Source organism: Corvus hawaiiensis, chromosome 14, assembly GCF_020740725.1.
Source record: "Corvus hawaiiensis isolate bCorHaw1 chromosome 14, bCorHaw1.pri.cur, whole genome shotgun sequence".
NCBI lineage: Eukaryota > Metazoa > Chordata > Aves > Passeriformes > Corvidae > Corvus > Corvus hawaiiensis.
The window spans coordinates 16455875-16474861 of record NC_063226.1 but is presented as its reverse complement, the minus strand read 5'-3'; the positions used below and the strand labels follow the sequence as shown (position 1 = coordinate 16474861).

The window sequence follows — 18987 nt, the reverse complement described above, 5'->3', positions numbered from 1 at the left end:
ACATGACCTGCAAGGCCAGCTCTGTGTATACCAGCCTGTGAGTTAAGTGTTATCCGGACTTTTGGCATGGATTCTCTTGGAAAATGAGCAGCAGGCTGTCTATTAAAGCACAGATAGAACACAGATATTTCTCAAGGAGAGATCCAAAAAAGGGTTGTGAGCATACTGTTCCATTTCTCAACAAACTTAATAAAGAATGTAGCCTCAGAGTCCTAGGAAGGCATGTGTCAGAAACAAGAGACACCTTAAACTTGAGAATGTCAGGTTCACATTGAACTCAAGGATACCAGCTTGTCATCACTCCCATATTCCACCCTATACTTAAAAAAATACTTTGCTTTCTCAGAAACAGCCTTGTAAGTGGAAGAAAACAGCTGGCAGTGCCTTATAATTTGCCTGCTATTTGCATGTATTTCTTTCATTCTAAACTTACATTCAAGATGGGCTTGAACCCAAACCCCAGATATGCAGTGTGAGTTATCTACACTCAGGAGCCAAGTGTGGGATCCTGAGTCCATCTGTAGCCTAGACGTTAAGCGATGTTGTATGAATTCAGATTCAAAAATAACAGCCTCTCCACTTCAAAACTCGCAAGTAGAGCTTTCAGCTTCAAAACTTTGCCCATGTCAAACTCCATTGACAGTGTGTTGGTGCAGGAATCCAGCCTGACTGTGGTGGGAGGAACATGCTGCCACACTATGCTTTCTCTCAGCATTCTCTGCACAAATCACTTATAAAAACATTGAGGGACGTTGCTTCACTTAAAAAGCAAAGGAGGAAACGGAGTAGTGAATAGGCGCTGAACTGCTCCCGTATTTTGAAGGCATCATCTGAATTTACTGACTGGCCTTGTAGATTTTGCTGTGCAAAAAAAGAGGGATCAGCCAAACAGTGTTATTACTGGGCAAGATCCAACTTAGTACTGATCTGAAATTCAGGGTGAGCTTTTTAGCCCTGGGCTAGAGTGTCTGTGTCTGTCCCTGCGTTTCTTCAGGGATGCAAGCATTGATGATGTTCACCTTAGACCTTGCTGTTGAAGCAATTGGTTGTGCTCAACCTTGGACCATTTATGTTACAACCTGCTGTAGGGGCTGACTTTGGAGCACTGTCCTTCGTTAATGTAGCTTTATTGTCTGTGATATCCCAAATAGTGCAGGTGAAATTCTAGAGGGTGGGGTATTTTTTAAGTGTAAAATAAATCACTACTTCTCCACTTCCCTGTTGGTAGAGTGACATCTCGCTACTGATTTTTGTAATTAATGAGCAAAAGAGTTTCATGTAATCAGTAACCTCCATGCCACACTAGAACATTAAGAGGTTGGGGCTGTCTAGGGAGATGTGTGAAGAGCACATTTGCACCTTACTAAAGGAATGCTTATCAAGTAGAAAATAATAGAAAGTGCAAGAGTGATCGAACTTTGCCTATTTACCTCTGTATCCATGAGGGGTTTGGGTTTTCCTGACCTTTGCTTGTTGGCAGAGCTTCACCAAATCATTGCTGATACAATAACCCTTCCTGAGTCTGGGGAAAATGGGTGGCGGTAATGTTGAAAAGTCCATTTCTGGTCACTCAGGAACATAAATGTCCAGAAAGAAAGCATCTTAGGTGGAAGGTTTTTAAGAAATAATAATATAACTAATCCTAAAGATCTAAATAATTTTGTCCATATTGAAAGGTCATGTTTTTCAGCACTCCCTTGACAAAACCCACTTTATGCTCAGGATTATGGTCACACTTTTCCTGAAGCCCTCTTGGGGAATACAATGTTTGCACACTCCCAGGCAGATGTTAAGTGCCCCTGTCAGGCATCCCAGTTTCTCAGCCTGGGTTAAGAAAGAAGGCAGTGTGACACTTCAGGAAGACATCCAGTGTTAATTCTGGCAGTCCCAGTTGCTCTTTCCTGTCTAAATGAAAGCTGGCTTCAAACTTGTCCTCATCCTGCACACAGGCAGTGCAGTCCCTGTGTTTGCACTGTTTTGGCTTGGCTTCCGCAGAGTCAAGTGGTGCTGAGCACCACCAGCTCCCTCTGGCAGACATGAAGCTCTGTTTGCCCACAAGATCCCAGCAAGAAAGTGCAGAAGCTATTAGGAACTTCCTTTTATTTTGGGATTGATGTAAAAGGTGGAAAGGAAAGATTTTCAGCCAGATAAGGTTACAGAATTAAAGATTCTCTGTTTCCTTTTGCTGTCATTCAAAATAACAAGCATAGAAAATTCTGTTTAAAATAGATGAGCCTTTTGACTTAAAGGGTTTTCATGTCAAAGATTTAAGATGTCAGGTTTAAACATGACAGTGATAGTATTAGGCAAAGTATGAGAGCAGATACTTGTAGCAACTGTCATTTTTTTTCTGACTGTTTATTAATGGTCTTTTGTGATTTATAGTGAATGTTGTGAAGGATTTTCAGGTCCATTTATCACTCAGAGAAGCACCTTTTTTTTCTTAATACCTATGTATGTCATAATTAAGGGTGGATGCTGCTTAAAGATTTAGCTCTGTTCTTAACATAACATCCTTCAAGATGATATTTAATCCTAAGTAGCTTTGATACCATTTTAAGTCTATAAAGCAAAGTATTATGTAACTGGCTAAAATCAGCAGCATTAAAAGGAGATCATATTAAACAGAAATATACAAAAGGTTAAGATTTTCACTGCAAATGGAGACTTTTACCCCATTTTACAATGAATTTTAAGGAAGATACCTATGTTTCAGCATTCAGCTTTATTAATATTTTACTAGACAGCTTTCTCCTTGTTCAAAAAACAAGTCGTGTGCTGAAGTACATCTTTATATCCATGAAAGGCTCTGGTGGTGTGCCATAAATTCATCATGTGCCTTTAGGAATACTTCTTCAAAAACTATTTCAGAGTAATTGCCCATTATTAATAATGATGATTCCTTTTTACTGTTATGGCAGTAGCAGTGAAACGAAGTGTCTACTTGTGGTTTTCATGAGTGCCTGTGTACTTCTGTGGTCCCTGTTATTACAAATTCAATCTGATGAACGTAAATATGCTTGGAGTCTCACAATACTGTATGTATTAATAACAGGGCAAAGTGCCAGGAATTCAATTATTTTGCCCATTGAATCCCAGGGAGACACAGGAATTGAACCAGTATTCTGAAGTGTGGGACTGGTTCTGTAACCACGGGGCTGTCTCTCTTTACAAAGGTGCAGCAGTCATCTCCACAGAGGTGGATTATTTGTGCCTTAGTCATTTGAGTACATGCCTATGAGCCACCCATGCCTGTAGCACCAATCCTGCTGTTTCATGCTTTCTACAGTGCATAATGCATGGAGATTGCTACCAGTTTGTGAGCAGCTGAAGCTCATTGAGTAGAATATTACCCAATTTGTTCTGATTGTACTCAGTTTTTATCTCTGCCCCTTTCTGTATTGCTTGTTCTACTCATCGTGCTCCTGACAATAATCACAGTTGGAGCAATCTTGGGTCTTTTCTAAATAAGGACAGCATTAACATCCTGCAACAGGCTTTTTTTCCTCCTCTTGCTTGTGTTCCCAATTCCTCCCCTTTGCTCTGGTCTGAAACTGGTTGTATTGCTGGTCTGCTCCCAAGGGATTCCCCTAGAGAGGAGACCCTCCAATGGTTTTGTGAGCTCATGTAGGACACTTGTTCAGTGCGCAGGTGTAAATGACTGCATGTGTGCTGTAAAGATCTGGAAGATCAGGATATGCCTTTTGGCACCTTTTCAAGCTCAGAGGAGTTGTTTTACATGGGGAAAGAAAAAACCCTCCTACTTTCTAATGTTTTCTTACTCCTTGGTTGCTCAGCATAGTAAAATTAGCTTTCCTCAGATAACAGATGAGACTGGAAATGTTGAAGAGTTGGAGGTGTCGTGTGGATTCATCTGCACCAGTGTGATTTGGTGCCATAGCCCACAGTTCTCTTCCCACTGGGCTCTGCAAGCTGTATTCTGTTTTCAGTTAGAACTGAAGCAGAACTGAGTTAAAATGAGAAGGGTAATTCTTTTAGAATGTTACGTGCCCAAGTTTCTGCCATACATGAATGAGAAAAAAACACAACACTTTGCTTTTAGAGGTTCTCTTTGGATGGTTTTTATCGTGACCACACTTGGACTTTCTGCTGTAGTAAAGAAAATCAAAGTGTAAATAACTGACTCATTAAAAACCATTTTATGTTAACTTGAAATTGTGAACAGTAGAGGGACAAATATGTGCTTCTACACTTCCACAGAAGATTCACAAAGTGTACTGAAAGATGCAGTATTCCAGGATTTCCTTTGCGGAAAATAAAGAAGTTCCTGTGTATCAATCCTCATATCTAGCTTGATTCAGTGGGGCAATATTGATATAATAAAGTGGTTCCATTTACATCAAATGAGACCCTTTGGAGTCTCACAGGAAGAGAGAGTATTCTTGTTCTTCCAGATGCCAGGCAAACAGTAGCACATCAGGGCACACTACAAATAATGCTCTCTGACACTTGAATCTATTCACGAAAATATTGTACATCAAAAAGCCTACATACATTGCATTCCCTGAATAATATCGTGCTCACAAAATTGTTTCTAAACTCTGAGGTGAGTGGAGTGATGCATGCACGAATCATGGATACAATATTGCTTTTAATATGCAAAATCCCCTTCTCTTCCACATCAAGTGTGTATAACAGCGCTGTGATATTGGAAGGAGAGTGATTACCATACCAATAGTTCAGAAAGTTTTTTATGTGCACCATTAGAGATGTGGCATTAAAATTCCTCCTCTTCTGTTTGTTTTTTATAATGTCATAGTTTGGTATGTTACACCTGTTCTTTATCGCAGGTGTGATGGAGTCAGAACTTACTGAAGACCAGGAATAAAACCTAGAAAAGAGTCAGAATAGGACAGGAGAAACAGTGCCATGGTTAAAGTCACATTGCAGATGTATATACACAGTTCCACCTAGGATTTGTGGCTAATGTAATTCTTTATTGGAAGGCTTTGACCTTGTTACGGATTCTTGGCAGCTTTTCCCCACTCTATTCATTACTAATGCAAGCTGTCAATCACTTTAGTTCTGCTTTGACATAGATTGTGGCTCATAGGAGTTAGCTCTGTCATTCTTTTTATTTCTTTCATCTTTACTATCCTTTTTTATGGTCTTTAAAGCTGGAAGTATAAAAGGGTTATATGTATATGAAAAAAATCTGTTTCAGTAACTCTATCAACCTTGTTATAAACAGTCTTTGATTAAAACAGTTACTTTTAAACACAGTAAAATGAGACTGTGGCTTTTTACATACAACAGCTTGTAAATTACCCTCCCCCTCAAAATAAATCAGAACTGCTACTTGCATTACAGTGCTCAGCATTGATACAGGCAGATCAGCTGCCACATCGTGAATAACATATTAGAGACATTTTCCCTTTCCATGTGTTTTGACATGAGAGAGCCATCATAAGTGATATCTTACTACACGTGCTAATGTTAGCTGAAGCAACAATTTCCACACCTTATTTCATTTCATTGACCTGGGTACTGATTAATATTTTAAAAGCCTTGATACAGGTTTTCAGTTCCTGTGTCAACCCAATCTTTGAAAGTTTAGATTTGAATTCTACCAGCCTGATGTTAAATAATTTAATACTAACCAGTGGAAAGGCAGTGAACAAATCATCCAGAGCAATCCTTTTCTTTAAAAAGCAATCTAATGGCAGTCGTATATAAGTTTGAAGATAAAGATATGAACAATTCATTATAAAAAAAATGGCAGCTCACTTTCAAATTAGAAGAGAATATTACTTCCTGATAATGGTGTAAGAATAGAAGAGAAATAAAACTTCGTTATTGAACAGTTATGGTATTAAATTCTGACACTAAATATTAATCTGCTAGGTGCTGCTCTATTATTATCTGCTAGAATAATGAAACAGCCTTTTTTATGCAGAATTCAGTGAGTCCAGTAACTCCCAAGTAATGCCCATCAGGTTTGCAGGTTTTCTGTAGAAACAGATCCAAAGGAGAGATAGGGCTGGCTTCTAAACAGCTTGAGAGGGTTTGTTCTTCTGTCTCTTCAAATAAAATGTAGGGAGTGGAACTACAACAGTATGCAAACAAGAGCAAGTGCTGTCTGCTCTGGTAGATGCTGCAGTGTGGTTGAGTGCACAAAAGTCTTGATCAGAGCTGGGCGCCCAATTTTCAGTGCCCTTTGTAATCAGACTCTTTGTTCTCAGGAATCTGCATTTTAAATAGGCAAGCCAGATTAAGGATAGGCCACATAGCCTCTCTTTTACTCAGCAGGAACTGATGCACAGACATATTTTCTTCTCAGACACAAAGCAAAATTCATCTCAGTCCCAATCCAGTGCCTCAACAGGAAGATCAGGCACTCTGTCAAGCCTGTAGTCAGTTTTCCGGCATAGACCTTGCCCTTTCCAGATTTCATTGGTTGAATTTTCCCTAAATATAGGCTTGTGCAGTAAAGCAGCCTTTGTAGAGTGCTGCTTCTAATGGAAATACATTACCAGCGTGGATGTACTGTTGACTCACTGGTCACTTCCCATCTACAATTTCCCACTGCCCAGCAACACTCTGCTTTCTCTAAGTTTACATTTTGATTTCTGAGTAGAGCAGTGGAACAAGTGGCCAATTCATCGTTACCCTAAAAAGGAGGGGTTGGAATGAATAAACCTATTGTTGGAGAGCAGCATCTATTTGCCAGATTCTCTTCACAGCAATTAATATGACTACTTCTAATTGGGAGAAGGTTCAGGGAGATAGCTAAGGACTTGTTAGGAAGTTTTGTTCCTTGATGAGTTTTACTGCGGTAGTCTGAATTATACCTTTTTTTTTTTTTTTTTTACATCTGTATTTACAAGGTTAAAAGTTTATTATTTTTCTTATTAGAGGTTAATGAGCTTGAGTATTTCACATTATCTTTGTTGTAGCTAGCAGGTTTAATTTTGAAGATCATTTATAACAACAGTAGAGTAAATTATATGTTGAAAACAATATAATGGTCTAGATGACAACAAGAACAAAAAAAGCGTAAGCCATGTATCAGGCCTTTGGTTCTCTATGCAGCATAATGATCCAGACACATAATAATTCTATGTCTGCTTTAATTGGCTTTGGAAAAACAACCCATGACTTGAAAAACAGACGAGCTTCAGGCTGACATTTGAATTTGGGCAGATCACCTGTACGAGTGAACTGCAGTGAGAGAAAGATGGTTGGTATGTGATGAGGTCAGTGCAGCTCCTCACCAGGAGCCATCAGCAGCCACACACCTGCAAGTCTCAGCTGCTCTGTAGTGAAGTTTGAGCTCAGCAAGAGCTGAAAACTACTCCAGGTACTGGTGGTACTGGTGGTACTGGTGTTTGTCCCCTCCTTCAAGGCATTTTTTGTCTCATACTTTGTGGCCATGCTGTGCACAATCATCAGGGACAAGGGAAACGCTTGCTCTGTGAAAGCACAAGAAGGGAGATGGGTGAAGGTGCTGCAGAAGAGCTTTCTTCCAGATTGCTTCCAGATGTGCAGGTCTCCTCTGTCAGAAAGGATCCCAGCTTACCAGTCTGCAGGCAGCTGGAGACATCATCATGGTGACCTTTGCAAGGGACAGAGGCCTCGTTCCCCTTCCCCCTGCAGTGTGGGTGTCACTCCAGGGCTCTCATCTCCACAGCACAGGAGGAGCTCCTCGGGACAGGGGTGAGCAGGCACTGACCCGTCTGGCCTGAGTCCCGGGGGTCTCCCTGCCGAGCCATTGCACATCTCTGCTCTGGGTCAGGGCAGAGCTCGTCTGACTGCCCTGCAGGACTCAGCTCAAGTGCTGAGCACAGGGCTTGGAAAATGAGGAGAACAAACCTAAAAGGAGGGCAAAGCTGATGTTTCTATTAACTGCAGAGAGGCCTTGCACTTGGAGAATGTGACAGGCCCACACTGAGTATGAGGATGACTCTAATACCTCGGCTGTTTGCTTTGTGTGTTTGCCTTGCGAGCTCTTTGGCCCAAGGACTGTGCCTCATCATGTATTTACACAGATCCAGCACAGCAGGTCACTGGTCTCAGTAGGGGCCTCCAATCTCAAGTGATAATAATGAACTGGCTTTCTTCTAAGTGTTATTTACCCAAACAATGCTGTGTTCCATTGTGCAGCATTGTTTTTATTAATTTTTTTTTTCCAGTTCACATGAAATAAAAACATTGTCCACTCAAACACTGAGGAACAATATGAGTGCTCATCTCCTGCTGGGAAATAAAAATTCAATAGTTTCAAATATCAGTCCTTCCTGCCCCCTTTAGTCACTTTGAGGACTTGTGTCTGATGATAAAATGCTTTAAACCCGTTTTAAACCTTGTCTGGACTGGCATTCCTTGTCTGGATCTTAGCAACATAACAAAACTTGCTTTGAAAGTCTCTTCAAGAGGCAACCCCCAGTACCTATGTGAGGAAGCCCAGTTTATTTGTATAACAGCTGCTTGAATTGCAGAATCTAGCCCAACATCTTTCAAAACATGATTGAACTTTAAATCTGCAGAAATCTCTGGAAAGAGTTCAAACCAAGTATTTTTGAACTAAGAGATGCATTTTATTTAAGGAAAAAAAATCACAAAAGGCAATCCAGAATATCTACTAAACTCATTTTATTGGAAGCAAAGATTTCTTTTTCATGCACTTATTTGTGAAATGTATGTGTACTTTTTTTCTTCTCTGCTGAACTGCTTTGTAAGAAGTTGATTGTGCTTGTATCTATGTACAAGGATCTGTCTTTAGTATGGTGAGATGCTAAGAAAGGCATTTTGGGTCTTATCTAATTGTTTTGCAAAGCATACACAGTTGCTCTCAACCCAAAGCACATCATGAAAATGAATGCTTCTACTTTAGTAATGAGGATCAGCAATGATGCCTTCAGCATGAAACTGCCCAGTGTAGCCAAGGCATAATTTTATTATCCCAGATGAAAGACAAATATGACCTCATTGTATTTTGTATGAAAAACATTATTTTGAGCCTGTCTGGTTCCTGCATGCTTGCTGAGCTGTGTTACTCAGTAATGTTCGGCACACGGTAGCTTTTTCTGAGGCTGGTGTGCAGAAAGAAAGAAAATAAGGCCAGATTGGAGCTGCTATCTATTTCCATGGTTTTATTCTGCCCTTTGAGTTCTTTGTCAGACAGTTGCAGTCTGCTCCAGAACAACTCCTGTTGTTTTGTGAGCACATCCCAGCTACAATGTTAGTCCCAGCGTGCTGAGAGGTAGGTTGTGTTTAAAGGCTGGAAAGGTCTGGCTGGGGCACTGCCTTTCCCTTCTTTGATCTAATATAAGAGGTGTTATTCTTTACATCAGTTGTCCTAATGAGAGCAGACGTGCCAGCCCTGAGAGCAGAGCATGTCCTTAGGCAGATGTGCACAGATGTGTGAGCAGCCCCACACACACCCCTCTGTGTGGAGGTCGCCTGGGCACAAACCACTGCAGAGAAGCTCTCAGATTTAGGGGAGAAGTCATTTTTAAATTAAAACTTCAGTCTTCTGATAATTCCATAAATAACACTTTTTTTCAAGGCTGGTGCTTCATTCTGGCATTATAGAATGGAATTCCCATGTCTGTCTCCTCAGTTTGGGTATCCTTGTGGTATTTTCTATTTTATTCTATTCTTCTTGGAAATATTTGCAATGAAATAGAAAAGCTCAGTTTTCATCTATTATTAGTTTTCCAAGTAGAAAATACAAGACCAAAATTACAAGATACTGATGTGAAAGGCAAACACCCTTACAAAAACATTTCTCCACTTTTCTGTTTCCTTGTTTACTGTTAAAAAAATTGCATGAAAAATGTGTTTTCTTGCACTTTCTCGAGCTTCACTGAAAAGGAGGGGTAAAGGAAGAAATACAAGTGCACAAATGGTTTTCAAAAATAATTACATTAAATACAAAATGTAAGATCCATTTTAATTCAGCAGTGGTTAGTTTCCCGTAATACTTTTGGAAATGCCTATATGTTTTCATCATCTGTTCTTTGAATTGCCTTTTACTTCCAGTTGAAATTTTCTGAGGAGCTCTACTTGAGTCAGTTGAGTAAGGAGCCTCTAGAAGAATTAAAAAAAAATAAAAAAGTGTATGGACTTAATGAGCAACAAAGTTAGTGATCTGTAGCAATTACCCAAGTGAGTAATTTTGTTTCATTAATGCACCCTAAAGCACCAAGCTGTTTTGTCAATGGGCACTGCAGGGCCATTGCAAGGCTCAAAGAGACAGTTTTGTTACCAACCGCGGTGTAAGCGATAGGTTTTACCAACAAGGAGGGAGAGAAAGTAGCTTAGTGTAAGAAGAAAATTAAAGTCCATCTATTATTGTCACAGAAGCCAATGGCAATGCTTGTAAAGATTCTAGCAGAGCAGGGTCACACATCAGTTTGTTCTGGCTTTTCCAGTTTTTTTCTTTTTTTCCTGGCTTTTCCAGTTTCTTGGTTACTGTGGTTTTTTAAGAGGGCATCTTGATGCACAGAGCATCTTGGTTTGAAAAGGGAAGGAAGGCGTGTACTTGGCTTAGTCGAATCCTTCTTGGAGAAAATAGAAAAGCAGATAGAAACAGAGGCAAAGCTGTATTATATCTTGTAGGCATCTATGGATCACTCAGTATGGGACACACACAGTGTATGATATATTAAGGTGAAGTATTGAATATCCATAAAGGTGTACTAGCAAATGGTGTCAATTTTCAAACACTTTGCTTTGTCAGCTTCACAAATTTAAAATCAATCATCAAAAAGTCCCTGTATAGATCAGCTGAGGAGACATAAAACCTTATGGTTATCTCCCTGACAAAAAAGTTGAAATTAAAGATGAGTTTATAAAGACTCAGACTGGCAGAATTCTGTAGTGCTAAAAGCTGGGGTCATCTGACCTCGGATTAGAAACAAATGCTGAAGAAAAACAATGACACTCGGCACACTGCTAACAAATACATCTTGGAGGACAGTTGAACATGCAGAAAAATAGGTTTCACAGAGAGGCTTATTTTCAGCATGAATGCTATTTTCTCACTGCATTATCATAAATATGAGAGAGAAAAAAGCGATAAATAAAAAATTCTTGGGCACTCCCTGGAGGCTTGTCAAAAGTACGTAGTTTTTGTACACTGCAGTGTAAAAGTATTCATTAAAATTAATTTTTAAAATGTCCTGTCCAATATTAGTTGCCTGATGTCCTTCCTTTGGTCATAAATTATAAATGAACTGGCAAAAAATGAAGAAACCATGATTCCATTATTGAATTATTTAAGTGTGATTGTTAGTTTTTGCAATCATTGGCCTAATAAGCTCAGGCTTGTGACACTGAAGTGTTTCTTACTGGAGGGTGATGATGATGGTAATGTTATTAACATAATCAATGTGTCCCATGAGTCACAAACCCAACCAGCTCCTCTGGTGACTCCATGGTGGCACAGCCCCTGGAGCTCTCATGGGTCTGCACTGCAGGAGAGGGAGGTGACGCTGAGGACATTCGGTGTGAACGGGGTTCACTGGGTGGTTTCCCCCAGGGCAACACTTGCAAAAAGCCAGGAGCACCCTAAGAGAGGCTCTTGTCCCCACAGCAGCCTGCCCGTGCCAGCGGCACACGCCACCGGCTTGGCCCATTCCAGCGGCGGCTCCGGCAGCTCCAGCGAGTCCGAGAGCAGCTCTGAGTCCGACTCCAACAGCGAGAGCAGCTCCAGCGACAGCGAGTGCAACGAGGAGTCGCGCAGTGCCACGCCAGAGGTACGGCCATCGCAGCTCTCCCCAGAGGGGGAGGCGTGGAGGGGAGCAAAGTCCCGCTCCCTCTTAGGGGGATGTTGGAGTTCTGTGCTGTTTGATGCTGTTGACTTCTTTTCCCTTTGCTGTTTCACATGTGTGGCCCACATACTCATTCTAGGTTTTGGAAGAATCTTTCTGGCCTGCATTTGAATTGCTTTAAAGAAATATTTAGATTTTTGCCAGTAGCTAGAGAAGATTTTATTGACACAGTATTCAGCTGGGACTAAGGAAAGGCAACGTGACAAAACTATGTCTTCAGGGACTAGCTAAACTTTTTAGTTGTATTAAATTTCTCCAGGGCCATATTGTAAACCAGATAAGGAAGCCTAATTAACCATAAATACTCCATAAATACTCCCATAAAACTAGCAGTCACCACTAGTTGACTGAAATAAAAGGGTACATTAAAAAAGTTCTCTTTTAAAGGGAAAAGCACTGCTTCTGTCTGAGATTTGTTCCTTGTCATCCTTCAATCTGCAGCCCGAACCCCCCTCAACAAACAAATGGCAGCTGGATAAATGGCTAAATAAGGTGAACCCCCACAACAAGACCATCATCAACAATCAAAATGAGCCTCACAGCGAGAGCAGCTCCCAGGCCCAGAGCAACCAGCAGGCCGAAGGGCCAAACAAAGGGAAGCTCAACAGCAGCCTGCCCCCGAGCGATTCCAAAGACCGGGCGATCCTTAGTCCCATCCGAGAGAAAGCCAAACCACGGGTTGCCCAGAAAACCCCAGAGGCAAAAAGCTCCAAGCAGAAGTCACCAGCTCATAATGAGCCAGCTTCACAAAGGACTACTGGGAAAAAGCAACCCAAAAAGGTAGAAAGGACTTCCAGTGTAGAAGAGTATAACTGGCCCAAACCAAATAATACCAGCAACACTCCCAAAGAAAAAGACACACAGGAACCCCCCGAGCAGCCAAAGGTTCGAACTAAAGCAGCAGTTGGGAAGACAGCTCCAAGGAAAGAACCACGAACTAGCACAGGTCTCACTTCAGAGAAGAAAAAGTACAGAGGCCCCAGCAAAATTGTCCCAAAGTCCCGGGAATTCATTGAAACGGATTCATCTACTTCTGACTCAAACACAGACCAGGAGGAGAGCTTGCAGGCGAAGGTGCTGCCAGCCTGCACTGGGTCTGGCACTGGTGTCAAAGTGAAGGACTCTGGCAGTAACATCCTCAGCGTAAGTAGCTTAACGAGCAATGGCAGCAACACATCCATCGACCAGACCAGCAATGACCTGGAGGAGCAGCTCTTTTCTCCTATCCCAATTGTACAAAATGAACTTCTGTCCCCACTGAGAGAATATGAAGAACTCAAATCTCTGTGGGTGAAAATAGACCTTAGTTTACTCTCTAGGATACCTGGACAGGAAACTTTTGAGACCACGTCTGTGAAAAGCGAACCAAGAGAGGCAAATGTGAAACACAGGCGACCATCTCGAGAGTCCCCTACCCCAGCAGCTGAAAAACCCTCCACAAAATCCAAAAGGAAACACAAGGTAAGTCACTTTCATTGTTTAAAGGAAAACACTTGAGTTTCTGTGCACCCTGGAAGTCAGGACCACAGGCAGTGATTCGTCACTGCACCTGCAGCTGGGCTATGGGGAGGCATCACAGCACTGAGGCTTTATTGGTTTTACAAAGGACAGACATTTACAAGTGCACTCCAAATTAACATCAGAAACTAGTAAAAAGCAAACCCCAGCTGACAAAATCAATAAACAATGTATTTTTTGAGATTTGTCTTACAAGCTTTTTCACTGTATTTGCTCACTCGCCTGTTAGTTTCCAGTGCTCTGTAATCTGCAGAAAGTGGTGATTTCATATTGGTACAGTTTCAGCCATACTCAGAAAATGTGACTTCTGTTTGGAAGGGAGGAGTTTATTGTCTGCAGAATTCAGGCATTTTCACTGCTGGTTTAAACAAGCTTCATCAAAGTCAATGGAATGGTGCTTGCTTATGCTCCTGGTGAATTTAGTTTTTATATTGTTTTGTGGTAAAAACAAATGTGATTCATAGAAATATAATTTACTTAACTAGCTGCTTTCTCTACACAGCTACCTGAAAAAGCAAATATATTTTGACTGAAGGCATTATGTTTTATCATGTGTTTTATGTTATTTATGCCCAAGGGTACCCCATCTTGTGGGATATGACATTGCACTTCAAACTAAATGTGTTTTCAGAAAAGAAACTGAAGTTTTATGTCCTAAATGAATTTTTGTAGTCAGTTTTTCCAGCTGAAATGCTTGTACTCTGGTCTGCCTGTGAGAAGTCATCAAAATGTATTTTTTTTATACCCCAAATTTTATAAATCATCGTGAATATGACTTCAGCTCTCTGTTGCGATGGACTTCTTGAAATCCTGAGTTTCAGCAGTCCAATGGTATGAGAGAATTAATGCAAGACAATGACAGACGATGCCAGGCAGACACAGGGTCTGCACCCCTGCCTAAATGAGTCACTGCACTGGCTCCTTCCCTGTTGAATTAAGTGGAAATAATCACATGAGTAAACTCAGCAGGTTTTTATTCAATATATCTTCTAGCTGCACACTACAGAGATGCAAGAAGGAAGAAGAAAAATAGAGGAGAGGGATGTATAAATGTCCATACTTATGTGTATGTATAAGTACACCGGGGTGCATATTAACTATATATTAATAATATAAATATAAATATATATATATATAAATTTATATATAAATAATTGTTCCTGGGTAACTTAGTGGAGTGTCTGTATCATGGAGAAGGAATCTTGACTAAAACACAACTGTAGTATTGGCAACTAAAGTGAGGGCTCCCAGGGGAAAAAACAATAAGGGGGTGTTATATGAAAGTTGGAGCCTCATAATTTCCTTAACTGAGACTTTGATTCAGAAAGTAACAAAATGCAGAATCTTGCTCTGGGCCTGTGCAAGCATAAGCTGGACTCTGATCAGCCCCTTCAGTTGCAATGTGATTGTTCACACTAGCCAAGGGGAAACAAGCCAATTAGGATAACTTGAGGGTATACCAAGAGTTAAAGCAGGGTAGGGAGACACTAATTTGTGTTTCTAAATCATGCTATTAAAAGATTTATTTTATCCATCTACTAGTGGGCTCAAGGCTGATATGAAGGTTCCAGCGACAGAGCAATAATCAGCTTTGCTTGTGTCATCCTAGGTCAGGCACAAAAGTCATGCATCAGGGAGTCTTCCAAAGCAAATTTCAAATGAGCTATTGCTGTTAATGACTACCCCAGCTCAGTCCTCTACTCCTAGTCCTGTGAGGAATACTTACTCAGAGAAGTTTTCCCATCAACATCTATTAGGTCAATGAGTAAAAGCTATTTACTTGAATAAGGTTTGGTGCTATCAAGTCATTGCATCTGAATTATTAATTAAATTCCAGTGCAGTACAGAAGATAACTTTAGCACATGAGACATTTTGCTTCCTAATTATCTCCTATGTCACTTGTTACATAACTTCATGTCATGTGTTCAGAGCACATTTAGCCCTGATTTCAGGTGACTTTCACTTCTCTTAGACCAGTAGTTTAACTGCTGCTGCTATAAAGGAAATACACTGAGATTCCTGAGGCCCTCTCAATGGCGAGTGAAGTTGTGCATAAATGCTGGATCTTTTATTCTCCATCTTTTTTATTAAAGCAGACGGAAAGCCTGGATACCTTTGTTGAAAGCAAGAAGCAGCGCCTGGAGGACCCTCCGGCTTCCTGCCTGCTCCCACCTTGTATTTCTCCAATACCGAACCACAGAATAAGCAGCACTAAAGAGTAAGTGGATTTTTGACATAACATTCTTGAGGGATTTCATAGTGCTGTTCTGTATGTCTTTGTCTGTAGAGTCAGATGGGCTTGGTATTCCCATCCATCAGGAAGAGAATCCGCATGGTTTTGGAGGAGATTCATTCCTCCTTCTGATGGACTGCAGGACTTCAGGATGCCACCACAGTCCTGGTGTACTCTTCAACCCCCTTCCAATGTTCTTTCTTGCCTCTGTCACCTTTAAACTCTATGGATAGAGAATCCTGCTAAAAGTGGTATTTATTTGATTGCCTGGAATTATTTTTTTTAAATCATTTGCCTAAGAGACAGTTCCCAGTTTTATTGAACAAAATAGTGACTTTGCCTCATGTTCATTGCCTCTTTGTTTTAACTGTGTGTACAGCAATGCCAGGGGTAACCATCCCAAGTGTCTCAGATACGTGCTTTGTGTCTCAGCAGGTACACCATCCAATAGTTTGTGCCTTTCAGAGTGTCTTTCAGAGATGGCTATAATGCTTGAGCAAACAGGTGCCACATAAATATTGATTCTGATTACAGAGTCACAAGGTTAACATTCTATAAATAGCCGAAGAGTCCGGTTCCCTTCTGTTACCAATTTTGTGCTTTTATGATTTTGAGATGAGTACTTCTTTCTGCTTCGCACTAGGATAAGTGAAGAATCAAAATCACAATGTGCTTCTGAAAACAATGCGAGGATAGCTAAATTTAGATTAAGTTTAGAAATAATTTATGAAATAGCACACTAATTTTAAAATCCCTAAAGAAGGTTGAGCATCATTTTGTTTATTCTGGTGTCATTATGCAGTAACTTCAGACTGTGGACTAGCCCCTCATTCAGCCACTGAGAAAATCAGAGTTGGAGTCTGGAAAAAGAAGATGAGTTAAAAGTTACAGTGGGATCTGTAACATGTTGCACGTTTGATAAAGATCGTGATGAGTGTTGCCTGATTGTCGTTGCTAGAAATACAATGAGCAGAGATATATTGCAGAGGGAATCAAGGATTATCCATCCCCAACACCTCCACAATCCATTAAAAAAAAAAATCTTTCTATTGTTGTCACCATCAGGCCCTAAGCATCCACCCCCAACCTGATGTTTCTTAATTTGAGCTTGTTTTCCAGGTCATTAATTTGATTCCTCAGAGCTTTCAACCCTTTGGTATTCTCTCTTAAAACATAATTGTGTCCATCAATAGTTATTTCCATATGCTGGCTTTTTCTCTCATCTGCCTGAAGTTTTGAAACACAATTTTCTGACTTCTTTTCCACGGCAGTAACTGAGGCCTGGATCACACTGCATTTTTTACTAGTGTTTTCTGAGTTTGCTTGAAAAACTTGCAATACTTTTTGATAGTTCAGGTTTTCAACTCCCAGAGACATGCAACTGAGTACAGATCAATGTATTTCCCAAAAGATCAGGGACCTGAATGAACTGTGTGAAGACAAATTTCTAGAAATTGAAAAATTTCATTTTTAAGCAGTCAGGAGTGGTTCTGTTCTCCAGAGAGTTAAGTAGAATTTTAAGGGGAGGCAGAAGAAAGTCCACTGTTCGAGGGCATGGGGGAAAATAAAACTTCAGGGGTAAAAGGTTGAAAGACAGGCTTTCCCATTTGGTCTTTTATTCCCAAAAGTTCTAAGTTTTCTTTTAGAACTCTATATAAGGACTTTGAGAAATGAGGGTGAGTCAGCTGCAGGTGTGATGATGATCTTCGTCCCTTAAGAAGGTGTTAAGTCTCATGGTGGATGTTGTCACTTCGTAGGAAATGTAGGTCTCTCCCATTAGAACTTGATCACTGTGCCACTAAGCCAAGTTCCTCAAGACAGGCACTGGAGATTTTTATTAGGCTTTTTTATAGATACAAGAGTGTTTTGACAGAAAGATGATGATCTCTGGGCCAAAATTTCGAGGCATTCAGGAGTCTGGAGGAATCAGGGAGGGATAGGTCACACCTGTGCTTTCACAGCTCCCATTGTCTCCCTTGCTATAGTTTAGGTATTTGGATACATTTCTATCATTGTCTTTCCCTAAATATATGGGCTCATATAGCAAAGATGTACAATTAATCTTTAAAGGGTCAAGTGTCTAATAAGGGCAATTCTATGCCTAATTTCCACAAGTTTCTATGACTGCATGTACAGTTTGAGTTTAGAAATTTCAAATGGTCAGTTGTGAACTCAAAAGGCGCTTGCACAACCAGAGAGCAGGTTTGTATTAGGTAGTCATTGTATAAGCCATCGTTACCTCTCTGTTCCTTCTCTCACATCCTCAGGGGCTGATGCCTTTCCCAAAATCTGACCTGACACTTAAAATATACTATTCAAACTATTGCCACTGTATTTCCCTTATTTCTGATGCTTACAGCAAATGAAGGAATAGGTGTTTCAGTGTTTTCATAGGAATACGCTGAAACACTTCTGTGAAGCTGAATTTTTGTCAGATCAGCTGCCTGCTTTGCAACAGAGGATTGCTTACTTTTATTTACTTGCTTGGCACTCTAATTTTAATTTAAGCACTAATTTGATGTGCTGCTGAATACCATTTATATCTGAATATTTGAGTGGTAGACCCAGTCCAGACAGAGCACTACCCACCAGTATTTGGCTTTTTGTAACAACACAGGGAGTTGTTTGGTGGTGCAAACTGTGAGTCAAACTGGACTCGTACCAGTGAAACATGCCCGCCATCTAGCAGGCATGCTAGAAATCTGTCTGAGGCAAGCATTTCTGCATTTCTGTTTTTTGAAATTTCCTGTTCCCTTTTGTTTGACCTTTAGTTGAAGATGCACCTTATTTGGCAATATGTATAAGTTGATCCCTTGGGTAGTCACAGCAGCATTCATTGGGGTTCCTTCATGGCACAGGCAGCCTTCGCATCTATGACAATGACTTTAGCTCCATTCAGGTGCTGCCATATGGTCCAGGCTAATGTGGCAGTGACCTTTCCCTGCAAACCCCTTGCAAAAAGTCAGATACACCATCAATGTGCAGCATTTGATTGTGGGCTGGGGGAGTAGAGGCAAAGGAAAGCCAAGTATCTGGTACAGACAGTGGCTTTGTCTCACTAACAGGCCAGAAACACCACTGCATACCACAAGGAGAGGATAAAGAAAGGGCAAAGAAGTGCAGCTTGAAACATGAGAGTAGCTGGAAATTCTCCCTTCTTCATGCACTGACCTCTTGTTGCCTACTTGCTTGCTTGCTTTCTACCCTAAAAGAAACCAGGCTGGGGAAAAAAAAAAGCAGATGGGGAACCTTCTCCTTCTTTGATAATTGGCCTTTTTTAGACACAAAAAATTAAACCCTGCAGCCACAAGACCATCAGTTCTGCTTGTAGTTTTTCCATGCACTTTTATTGTGTTTCTCCCTAGATTTTAAATATATTTTAACTAACAATCATGTCAGCAAATTAAACCATTGAGTCTCAGTAATTATTGCAATAA

The 18987-nt window shown here is 40.6% G+C and overlaps 1 protein-coding gene across 7 annotated transcripts in view; it reads left to right on the top strand.

Moving 5' to 3' along the window:
- The window catches only part of AFF2 (AF4/FMR2 family member 2), a 336350-nt gene that overhangs the window by 283382 nt on the left and 33981 nt on the right, over nucleotides 1–18987 (top strand). For 3 of the 7 annotated variants that reach the window (XM_048318423.1, XM_048318420.1, XM_048318422.1), the window contains exons 10-12: nucleotides 11507–11723; nucleotides 12240–13259; nucleotides 15411–15535. In XM_048318423.1, coding sequence (XP_048174380.1) covers nucleotides 11507–11723; nucleotides 12240–13259; nucleotides 15411–15535 — 1362 coding nt within the window. The remainder of the gene's footprint in view (nucleotides 1–11506; nucleotides 11724–12239; nucleotides 13260–15410; nucleotides 15536–18987) is intronic. The other 4 variants (XM_048318426.1, XM_048318425.1, XM_048318424.1 and 1 more) reach the window with 4 other exon arrangements.